Here is a 12,695-nt window from a genome sequence, read left to right as displayed (position 1 = left end):
GTAACAGGTACAGTAGAACCTCTGTAAGTTGACCAGCCAAAGGACTATAACAAACTGGTTAATATAGGGAGGTGGTCAACATAAGGAACTAGGCCTACTATGCTGACATGTATATGAGGTACATGACTGGTCTCTGAAAATTAGGTCAACTTAAGGAGATGATCAATGTAAGGAGGTGTCCAACTATGGAAGTTCTACTGTATATTACCATTTTTTAAAGAACTATGCGAAGAGAAATACTTATAATCAGATTCATTGAAACTGGAATTTCTACCTTGATCTTTTTGAATACAAATATATGCTTAGTACTTTGCACAATGCAAAACTCAAATGTACTTCAGGCATTGCTCAGTGAGGAGACGTGGGTTTTAGGCTTCCTTTTGCTCCAAAATACTCAGTCATGGAAATTTGGCTGGTCAGCTAAGCTGATCTGGGCCTTTGTTTATCTTTCTGCAAAATGAAAACAAGAATACTTATTCCACCTTCCTCATAAGGGTATTGAGAAGATAAAACAAGAATTTCAATTTCCTGGCTATTAACTAAGTGCTACAGTCTGATTAACTTTAAATTCAACCTGAGAGTTATAACACAACAAAAACTGATGTTCAGGAAAATAAACCTAGGTACATGTATTAAAAGACATTAATACTTCCCTGAGAACAGTTAAATTATACTTCTCATATTCATAAATGAATATCTACTATATGTGAAGCCTTGTGCTCAGCACTGGAGTAAAAGAAACATTATTTCAGCCATTTCTGAGCAAAAACTGTAATCAATATTGTTTAATCTTGTTAAATCATCTTGAGTTGATTTTAGTGTAGTTTAATCTTTTCAAAGTATGGTTGGTGAGAATATTTGATTCATTCAAATAACTCAGTCCCTTCTTAAACCAAGAGTGTAAATTTACCATATGCATGCTATTTTTTATAGCTGAGCATGATTAAGACACTACTCATTTAGACAAGCCTATCTCACTATTTAGTTTGCCTAAGGTTACGCAAACTGGACTATTTGGAGTTTAACTGCCTTTCTTGAGCTAAACACCATTGAGATCTCTTGTAAGACATATTTATTCTTTATTATAAATTGGAGTGAGAAAATGTGTTCCAAGTGCCTCACAATCACCTACTAGTTTGGTGATTTGCTTGTAAGGACTCACACAATTCAACATAAAGCTATGTTTATGGCTGGAGATTTATTACATCAAAGAATACCGTGTTGCAACAGCAAGAAAATGAGGCATGGAAAGACTATAGAATCAGTGCAGGATTTCTAGGTCCTATTTCTGTGAGAGTCACATAGATAAATTATTTTCTGCAATGTCTACCACAGACACATGAGCAAAATATCTCCATGCTAGGAAGCCTGTCTGAGTCTTGGGTCTTGCATGGAGCTGGTCATGCAGCTTACTGAATCAAGCCATGTATGATTCAGACTTCAAACTAGGTGCTCGGTACACATCATAAATCTTACTGTTTATATTAAACTGTACCAACAGGCTGACACGTCCTGCCACATGGCCTCAGGACATACCAGTATCATATACAGAAAAACACCCATAACCAGTGGCTATGTGAATACTCCGGGAGTTTAATTCTCAGGGATTGGAACAAGGGTCATTGCCCTGGCTCTAAGAGTTCTCAAAGTTAAGGGAAAAACTGAGTAAAACAACCTGCTGCGTTACCACTTCCTCTCAACATGGAAAGAAAATAATAGCTTAAAATTTTCCTGTGTTCCAATTCCCAAAATCAGACCTCGATGCCATAGGTGGAGGGACAGAATTGGCCTTTGGATGGCTGCAGCTGGGGCTCTTTGGGTAGGCCAAGCACTTCTTCAAGAGTAGCATTCTTGACCCTGCTCACCATTAGTTACTTCCTCTACCCATGTCCTTCCTGGAGCAATGTGCTAATTGAAATGCCTTCACGGGTCCATTGGGGCCCACGGTGCGCACATGCTGAGAAATATCACCTTCCTGATCATTTCCTTTCATGTGACGTCTCTAACCAATGTCTACAGCTACCTCAGGTTTTGAGATAATTACTTGTACATTAATGTTCCTTGCCTCCCTCATTTACATTTACTCCTTTAGAAAAGCTTATTTTTCTTAATGTGGGGTATGATTGTCAAGGTTACGGTGACATTTCCTCTTTATATCTGTCACACAGGGAGAAATTGGCAAAGAAATGTATATCATCAAACAAGGAGAAGTCCAAGTACTTGGAGGCCCTGACGGTGCTCAAATTCTGGTCACTCTAAAAGCAGGGGCTGTGTTTGGAGAAATCAGGTAACTGAAAGACATCTCATAAATATTGAAGACCCTCTTTTGTTGTAAAAGAAAAATTTTAGGTCATGAAGTAAGTTCCTGCTCAAATTTATCAAAGATTTGATGGTGCTAGAAGCATTGGTAAAGTAGGGATTTTCACATTTCTATTCATTCCTACCTTTCCTTCTCCTCAAAATACCTGAAGAACAGGACTGGGTCATTCAGCTCTCTATTCCAAGACCCAGGTCAGTACTTAGAATAAGGTAAGTGTTCAATAGACATTCAATGGATGTGCAAATGAATGAATGAATTATAAGAGAAAAGGTTGGGAGAGTTGGTGGTTATCAGATTGTTGGAAGACTTAGTGCTTGGCTAACAAGGTCTTGAGTAAGCTAGTGCTATGATCATAGTTGTGGGATCAAACTCCTTGAGTCTAAACCTCAATTTTACCACTTACTGGCTTTGTTCCTTTCTCACTTGGCTACTCCATTCCCTGATTCTCTCACCTTAATAATTAGATTAATAATAGTACATATCTTAGAGTTCTGGCAAATGACTTAATTCATTAAAAGCATTTGGAAAATCTTATCCTAGAACAAGTACATCCCCAAGGAAAAAAGAATAGGCAAGAAATTTAAGCATTCCCTGGGCTAAACACCTCCATATGCATTATTGCATTTAAATGTATTTGCTATTCAAACAGACAATACTCATTGTGTGCCTAGTACATGCTAGCTTGTCAGATAGTGTTCTAGGGAAGGGGTGGGAGGGACCCCACCTCCCTAGTAGGGGGACCACACCTATGGAGCACATTGCAAGTACAAGTTGGATCTATCATGTGTAGAACACAAATGTCCTAATGGTATAATTGGGTAAATGAGGTGAAAGCTATGTTGATTAGTATGATGCAAGCACTCCAATTTGTACAAATAATCAACACATTGAAAATGACATAAATGTATTTATGATCTATGTACAAAAGACTTAATAAAAAAAATGATAGTGCTCTAAACTCTGAGAATGCCTTATAAAAACTGTACACAAGATAGCACCCTTTACATAACTTACAGTCTGTTTGGGAGAAACTGACCGTAATAGTTAAATAAGTATTAATAAATAGACAAGAGAAATTCACATTGTGGTACCTGCTATGAAGGCAACCAATTGTTAGAAAGTGACAGGGGATGCTATTTCAACTCAATGATCAGGGACAACCTTTTTGGACACAATAGGTGACCTGAGACTTGAAAGAGTGAATGGAGCAGCCATTTGGAAATGGGGGAAGAGGCTGTTGGGTGAAAGAACAACACAGGCAAAGGCCAAGAGGTACAGCTAGCTTGTGTGGTCAAGGAGAAGGGAGGAGCACAGTGTGGATAAGGGCACTGTCAGAAGATGAGGCCAAAGAGATGAGCAAGGGCCAGATTGCACATGGTCTTTTAGGTTGTGGTAAGGAATTGTGTTTTATTCTAATTATGAATGGGTGCCAGTACAGGGCTTGCAGCAGAAGGATACACAATCTGAATTATGATTTTAACAGACCACTTCAACAGCTATGTGGAAAAGATTCACCAGAGGAGCAAGAGTGGAATAAACGAGACCAGCTGGCAGTCAGCAGCACCAGTTCAAGTCTTGAATGAGGATGCCGGCTCTTCAGGTGGAAAGAAAACTACACTGCCAGGAAGTTATTAATGTGTTTATTTCACAAGTGAGAAAAATTGCTATTCCAGGTGTCAAGTACTGTATCCTGCGCAGGTTAACATAGCTAGTAAGTGATAGGAATAACATTCAAACCTCAGTCTTCATGGATTGAGGTCCCATGATCTCTCTGCCGCATTCCAGAAGAAAGGTATTCACCGAACTTCTGATTTTATAACTGCTGAGAAGTTATCTTCACATTCCAGAGATGAGGATAATTTCGGATGACTTCACACTAGCACAATTAGGGTTTCTGTAGAATGTGGAAGCATGTAATTTCTCTGTTCATGATGTGGCATCTCTTTTTTATTTTTTCCTCCTTGCTTTACAAGTGGTTGCCGTTAAGGTGATCCTGTAAGGGGTCCTGCTCTGGGATAGTGATGGAAACACTTCTCAGAATACCCAAGACCTTAGTTCTTTGCCTATTTTCTATCACCTCCTTACTGGGAGTCTTTGCAAAAGTGATTTAATATTTTGTGACTTAATAATCACTGTAATCTTCAAGGTCACAAAACATGCAACAGTCTAATCACATTGCAGAAATTAATTAGCTGACCTCATCCAAGGGTTGAGTACTCCCTAAAGAATAAAGCTTTATAAATACAAGTATGTTAATTGCTGATATTATCATCACAGGAGGAAATAGCCTAGGGAGAGAGTCTAGGTGCTGTTGAGTTGCAAAGATTACTGAAAAGATTGCAAAGATTCTTGGCAGCAGCTTCTCAAATAAATCTCCTGTTATCCATTTGGTTTCTAAGGCCAAATTGAAACCAGTAGACCAGACAAGTTCCAAACTTGCTCAATAGTCTGGTTGATTCAAGCAAAAGGGAGTTTTTTGCCTCGATTCTCTTCTTGGCTGTGGTTAAGGAGAAACAGGAAGCATCTGCCTCTTCCCCATACCTCCGGGCTTCCCAGGGCCACAGCTGTCACACACCCCTGGGCTCTAGTCACTTACAATCCAGATACTGAAAAGATCTGGTAATAGTGTTTACTCCTCAAAAATACTGTGACCTTTGTTAAAATGAGCTAAATCCAGCCCTGCCATGTAGCTTTTTAAAGAAGAAAAATAGGAAAGAAAAAAATTGAGGATTTTCAAGGATATTATATATTAATTCAAAAGAGCAAAGCCCTGACTGAAATATAGACTTACAGCCTGTCATGGAGAAAACCCAGACCACATTTCCAGTTAACATCGGAAGGGTGCAGACACCCCATTTTTAAAAGAGAGACCCAGGGTCTGCCAAGGGACAACCTCATGGTGGTTCTGACAGCATCGTTTCCCTCACATATACATTTAGTGCCAAGTTTTACTCACTGAATGTATTTAACCACTTCCTATCTGCCTTCTGCATCTGCTAAAAATGTCATTTTTTTCTTGAAACACATCTGAATTTTTACTTTTGTATTGCCATTATGATTTCAATAGGATTCCTATTGGATTCATCTCCCTTTGGAATATCCTCCTCCTGGAAAATTTCTACTCATCTTTCAAATGTTCCTTTTTTCAATCCATCTCTAACCCTCAACACAACTAGTTGCTCTCTGTTCTATGCCCCCCGGGTATTTCTTTCATGCCTTTATTAGAGTAATCACTACTGATTTATAATTCATTTGTTCAGACATGTCTCTCCTACAGATTGAGCTATAAAAATACAAGAACTAGAATTTATCTATCTTTATATCTTTGGCCTCCTCATAAAAACTATACAATAAGTGGCAATTTTTAAAATTTATATCTTGCCTTCATTCAAAAACAATTCACTGCAGCTATTCAGCAATTTTTAATGAATTAAATAGTTATGGTAATTTGAGAAAAACAAAAGAAAATTATAGTTGGGACCTCTTACAACATCATGTGTAAGATGCTGGCCCTGAGGACACAGAGGTGCACAAGAAATAATCACTTCCCTCCAGGGTCTCAGAAACAAGTGTGGGGCGGCGCCTGTGGCTCAGTGGGTAAGGCGCCAGCCCCATATACCGAGGGTGGCGGGTTCAAACCCAGCCCCGGCCAAACTGCAACCAAAAAATAGCCGGGCGTTGTGGCAGGCGCCTGTAGTCCCAGCTGCTCGGAGGCTGAGGCAAGAGAATCACTTAAGCCCAGGAGTTGGAGGTTGCTGTGAGCTGTGTGAGGCCACGGCACAATACAGAGGGCCATAAAGTGAGACTCTGTCTCTACAAAAAAAAAAAAAAGAAACAAGTGAGACAAAAAAAAACAGAAGACTTCACTATCACATGATGAATGATATGGGTTGCATCCACAGAGAAAGACATGTACAGGATCCTGGGCAGCACAAAGGCTTCACAAGGACCAACGTAGCCTTGGACTTGCCAATCACTCGAGGTTTTTTGGGAACTGAAGGCAGAACCTCCAGAGCTCCTCAAATATTTGGAAATAATAAAGTGTACATATAGTTGAGTCCTGGTAGCCCCTACTATGGAGTCTGAAAAGGATTATTCACATGATACCTCTAGTGAGTTGAGTAGGCCCCCCCCACCAATAAAGTACGTCCACATCCTAACCATAGAAACCTGAAAATTTGACCTTATTTGGAAAAAGGGTCTTTGCAGATGTAATTGAGGATCTCAACACGAGATCATCCAGGATTATCTGAATGGGCCCCAAAGCTGATCACAAGTATCCTTATGAAAGAGAGGAAAAGAGGAGAAGGCCACGTGAAGGAAGACTGAGGCAGAGCTTGCAGTAATGAAGCCGCAGCCACGGAATCCCTCCTGCCACCAGAAGCCAGAAGAGGCAAGGAAGGATTTTTCACTAGAGTCTTTATTAGAGGAAGCACAGCCCTGCTAATACCTCAATTTTTGACTTCTGGGCTCCAGAACTATGACAGAATACATTTCTATGGTTTATGCCGTTTGTTTTATGATAATTTGTTACAGCAGGAACAATACAATATTAGAGAACTAATACAATAAAAAAAACTTTTAAATTGTTATCTTTTGAGATTTTACTGGGGATGCTTGACACCTCCCTCTACATCACCCTACATGGCCAGTCTACCTGCAAGACCTGTTGATCTCACCCTCTAAGTATGTCTCAAATCATTTGGATTGTAACCTTCTCCACAGCCACCACTTTGGTCCAGCCACCTCCATGGCTCACTGAACAGTTGGAGTGGTCTCCTGCAAGGTGCCCACTCCAATAAGCACATCCTCCACAGCCCAGGCTCCCCTCTGCAGCCAGAGGGGTCATTCAGAAAAACAGACCTGATTGTGTAACTGCATGCCTGCTTAAAAATATTCGATACTTTCAAGTGGATCTTATTCCTAAGAATAAAGTTCTTTTCCTGATCTACAAGATGGTGCAGAGTCTAGCCCCCACCTACCTCTCTACTTCAGGTTGCCCCAGATCCCCTTGCTGCTTGAATCCAAACCTCCTGCTCTCTCTCGGTTCCTTGAATGTGCCACACTTCCTCCAGCCACAGGGACTTTTTTACATATGCCGTTTTACCTCTGCCTGGATGCTTTCCTTTTACCTAGATGCTTTTTCCTTTTACCTGGATGCTGGACACTTCTCCCTTTACCTAGATCTGTTTCTTTTCAAGACTTCTTACATTCGCCACAATAGGGACCTCCCAAGTCTCCTTTCTATATGCTTTTTTCCAACTCCTTTCTTTCAAAGAGCTTATCTTTGTAACTACACATGCATTGGCACATTTATTACATCCATGTTTTTCTTCCTTCCTAAATTGCAAGCACCAGAATTAATATATGTGGCTGTGCCAGCTGTGCTCTGCCTCAGGACGTCCTGGGGTTGGCAGGGCTAGAAGCCAGCCCTCCCACTCCTGAGCCATGGGCCCTGGCTTTTGGGCTCTCCTTCTTACACAGGCACCTTTTACTTTACAAAAGACGGCACTCTTCCAGCCAAGCACACGATTGCTTGTGCTCAAAGAGACCACATTTCTCTAGTTTACACAGAGACACTCTATGTGAGCTCCCAGGAATCCTGGTAGACACCACTTGTGGTTTATTCTATACTCAGCCCTTAAGGCAGTGGTTGGCCCATATAAGTGCCTAATAAATAGTTATTGAATAAATAAGTGAATATAATTATCTTTCTATCTTTGTGAATGTGAAATGATGCATTAATTTTGGTCATGAATATGCATTTTCAGTTTGTATCTTTTTTGTCAGGTTTCATTATTAAGAATAGGACTGTTATATTTATCCTTGTAAAATTTCTTCATTTTTCTTTTAATTTTTTTCTTTGAAGCTTATTCCCAAAACTGGAATAAGTAGGTCAAAAGGTAGAAGCATTTCTATAACTCTTATAATATATGGGCAGATTATTTTCCAGAAAAAAATTAAACCAATTTACAATACACATAGCACTTTATAGCTATTTTTCCTCAGTGTTACTGACATTACTTTATTTTTCTTGTTGGCTTTGCATTTTAATAGGTTGTTTTAATTTTCATTTCTATAAATAGTGCCTGGAAAATAATAGATTCTCAACAAATATTTGCCAAAGGAATTAATTTCCTATGAGCCTATTTATTTTCATAAATGTGATCATTTACCCTCTGCATTTCCTTCTTTGTTCATCATCCTTTTTTCATCATAAATAATAAGTTATTGAATAAATTTAGGCATTGATATGTTCTTTTATGTTTTAGAGAGCTTGGTTTCCATTCAAAACATTTCAGTTCTGTCTTTTCCAAAGTTGTATTGGTCAAATCACCCATTCTGAATATTTCTTTTTGATATGTATATTATTGTGAAAAGGCAAAATATTTTAAAGAATAATTTTAAATCTCTTCTTTCCCTTCAAACCATCTTTGCCTATTCTCCTGCACACTCGGTTTTTTAAACACAGGTACCAGAGGAGACTTTCAGGGCCTTGGACTATTTTTATTCCTTATTCTTATTCTTTATAAGAATAACTCTATTATCCTTCTTTTATTTATTTTTTCTTTTCCTGAAAGGCAGAAAGGTATGAACAGAGATAAGAAGACTTCATTTTAAAAGAGAAAACTCTTCATTTCCATTCCATTTTCCCCCATCTTGAACCAGTGAACATAACCTATGTGAAGAATATATATTTAGGGGGAAGAGGCAAGCCAACTGGAGCCAGCTTTCCACAGAGGCTCCTGTCCAGAAGGAGACTTAAAAAACAGAAGTTTAGTGTAGGATAATATTTAGAAATAAACATATCTTACATCAAGCACACAAAGTGAACTCAGTGTCAGTTTAAAACGGTTTTCTATTCTTACAGAGGCTGAAGGGATCTGGGCCCCCCTGAGGCATGCACAGAGTTAACTTGCCTGGAGTTAAAATTCCACAAGCCAAGTCTCTGAAGTTGTGCACCCCATTAAGCCTGAAGCCAAAGGGCATGCCACCCTTCCTCAGAGATACGGGCCAGAGGGTTGACATATGTTAAAAACATATTGTCAGAGGTCTATAGGTGCTCTGCCCTGAGGAGAAATACAGTCGCTACTTCATGCTGAGTACACTGAGTGAACGCTTGAAGGTACTCTTCCATTAACTCTGTTCCCCTGTGGCTGCTTTCTTCTCTGTGATCTTTATTTAGATACCTGCCCAAGAGATTAGTCAGTGTCTAGAAAAGAATGTTTACTGCAGAAGTGATTGTGTTGATGTGGTAACAGGATATTTCCTTACAAGTTAATTTCAGATGGGTAAAATGAGGTAATGGTGAAACTAACAGGTGATAGATTAAGTGTGTACGTGTATAAAATTTAGAAGTGTATAAAATCAGACCTCCAAATAAAGAACTTTGCTACATGCCATCCCATGCTATGTAGTCTGTTTCTTGCCCTCATTTCTTAACATTGCAGGAGTGAGCTTATCCCTGAAGGCTACAAGGCTGTCTTTCTGCAGCATTGGCCTTCACACCAACAGCTTAGCAAGTAAGCCAATGGTTTGGAGCTGAGTCAAGAGAGAAGGTTGAAGAATGCACATCAACCCTGCTGAGGCAAGCTGTGACCCCAAGGAAACAAACAATAGGTAAAAAATCCATCACCAAGTGGACGGGAGTCCCCTTCCCCATGAGAACGACTCACAGTATACTCTATACAAACAAGCGAGCTAAGTTCAGATCCACTCCTATTTTATTCCATGGGTGAGACCCTTTAAAAACTAGAACTCCTTCCCTAGAGAGGACTTACAAATGTGCCATGGCACTCTCCTGCCAGGCATAAAACTGTATAAAACTGTATATATTCTCTACTTGCAATTCTAATTCCCAGTACTGCCCTCCACTCTCGCTTCGAGGTCTGGAAGCATGTCCCTCATGGAGTCCAAATTCTTGGGCATTTTCTCAACAGGTGTGGACAGAGCATGGACTGTTGCTGGTCTGTGCTGATTCTGTGGTGAACTGAGGCTGAGGGAACCCTGAGGGAGAAAAAGAGGTGGTGCCCCACAGCCCAGAGCGGCAGCAGCAGTGGCAGGAACAATAGGGCTCACACCCCTGGGGATATTTTGAAGAGACACTCCCTGATTCTGGGCAACCAGAGGAAGCCGGGCATCTTGTCCAGTGGCAGACACTGGCCAAACAGATCTAGGATGGAAACACAGGCCTCGTGAATTAAGGGTATGCCTGAGGCAGTACCTGCCTGGGCGGTGTGTAGGAACAGAAAATAGAAGATGCATGCACAGAGATGGCCTACTCCCAGGGCAGGGCTGAGCAGAAGGACAGTTTTAATGAGCCTAAGATGTACCCAGCTGAGACAAAGGCAGGTGGGCAGAGGCAGAAACCAAAAGCTGAGTGTGAGCTCTAACCGCATCCGCCCCAAAACAGACTGCAGCCAAGACAAACACGCCAGCTCCAGACAGTGGCAGTTTCTTTAAACTCAAACAGTGTCTGATCCACAGGGGAATACAGCAGGAACAGAAACAAATTCTGTGAAATTGTTCTGCTCTGTCAGCAATATCAATCAGGGGTGGGGCTGAACTGAGTGAACCACCCCAGCTTCCATTAAGCACCCGAGGTTGTCAGGCCTCGGCTCCCCCTGCCAGATGGTGGCAGAGTGTGGAGGCCTGGCCAAAGAGATGTAGATCTCCCTGTGACTCAGGCAGGTGCAAATCCCTGGAGCATCTGCTCATTGAAGGGAACTGGGTTACAGACCTGCAGGGGTACCAGTGACTGGGTGTGAAAGAGGTACAAGGTGGGGAAGGAGGCACCAACCTCATACTAATTCATTTTCTGGGTGGGTTCTTCTGACCTCAGGAGCACCAGAACAAGTAATACTTGAGCTGCCAGCAGACCCCTGCTATCTAGTTGCCAGAGACCATTTGAATTCTCCCACCTAAGACTGGTGCTGACTGGACCTCTTGAACTGGGCCAATCACCCGAGGACTATCCAAAGTAGTACCCTGGCTGTATGGGAAGGTTTGACTTTCCTTTTCCAATTGTTGCCCATGGAGGGCAGAGTGACTTAATTGCTGGTATTTCTCCATAGCTGAGACTTCAACCCAGAGTTGAAGTCTGATTTGAACTGATTCACTAGGGTAGGAAAGAGACCAGCTGAAAAAAAGACAGAGCCACTTAGCCCACCACACCAAGTAAGTCCCCAGTGTCTCAGGCCCTACCACTATACGGGTCCTTTGCAAAGCTCTAGAGAAAAAGGTGCAGCCACCAGTCCCAGCTCTGGGAAAAAGGGCTGGTTAATCACTACTCCAGGAGCTCCCCAACCCAACTTCACCTTATCTGCTCATTTAGCCAAATGGTGTAAAATAATCATGGGGCAGAATCAGCAGAAAAACTCCGGTAACATGAATAACCAGAGTTGATCAACTTCCCCAAGGAACGATATGGTGGATACAACTGAAGATCCTATTCATAAATTAATGGCTGAGATGTCAGAAATTGAATTCAGATTCAGGATTGAGAATAAGATTAATACAATGGAGGTAAAGTTGGAATTAGAAATTCAAGGAGTAGTTCAAAAGTTGTCTCAAGAATTCAATGAATTCAAAGACAAAATCACCAAAGATTTTGACACACTGAGACAAGAATTTGCAGCCCTCAAAGGTCTGAGAAATACAGTAGAACCCCTCAATAACAGAATGGAGCAAGCAGAAGAAAAGATTTCTGACATTGAAGACAAAGCTTTTGAACACTTCAAGCACTCAAAGAGGAAGAGAAATGGAGAGCAAAAACGAGAGCTCTGGGATAATTCGAAGAAAACTAACATTTGCCTTATAGGAATCCCTGAAGGTTATGAAGTTACTTTGCAAAGCACAGAGGCTCTTCTTCATGAGATTATGAAGGAGAACTTTCCAGACATGCTAAGAGATTCTGAAATTCAGATAGTAGACAGTTTCAGAACCCCAGCACAACTCAATCTGAATAAGACATCTCCCAAGCACATTATAATTAACTTCAAAGTTAAAATGAAGGAGAAAATTCTGCAAGCAGCCAGATAGAAGAAAATTATAACTGACAAGGGGAAGAATATTAGAATGACTGCAGATCTCTCTGCTAAAACCTTTCAAGCTAGAAGAGGGTGGTCATCAACTTTTAATCTCCTAAAACAAAATAACTTTCAACCAGGGATCCTATATCCAGTGAAACTGAGTTTCGTTTATGATGGAGAAATTAAATACTTTAATGATATTCACATGTTGAAGAAATTTGCCATAACTAAACCAGCACTCCAGGATATTCTCAGACCTATTCTCCATAATGACCAGCACAATCCTCCACCTCAGAAACTTTTGATCAAATTACAACTTTACAGTGGCAAAAGGATTAAAAACA

At 40.7% G+C, this 12,695-nt stretch overlaps 1 protein-coding gene across 1 annotated transcript in view; it reads left to right on the top strand.

The window, feature by feature from the left end:
- The window catches only part of CNGB3 (cyclic nucleotide gated channel subunit beta 3), a 196,797-nt gene that overhangs the window by 168,733 nt on the left and 15,369 nt on the right, over positions 1–12,695 (top strand). The window contains exon 15 of the mRNA XM_053558667.1: positions 2,169–2,287. Within this exon, the coding sequence (XP_053414642.1) occupies positions 2,169–2,287 (119 nt within the window). The remainder of the gene's footprint in view (positions 1–2,168; positions 2,288–12,695) is intronic.

This window comes from Nycticebus coucang, chromosome 13, assembly GCF_027406575.1.
Source record: "Nycticebus coucang isolate mNycCou1 chromosome 13, mNycCou1.pri, whole genome shotgun sequence".
Classification (NCBI taxonomy): domain Eukaryota; kingdom Metazoa; phylum Chordata; class Mammalia; order Primates; family Lorisidae; genus Nycticebus; species Nycticebus coucang.
This window is presented reverse-complemented; position numbering and strand designations above follow the sequence as displayed.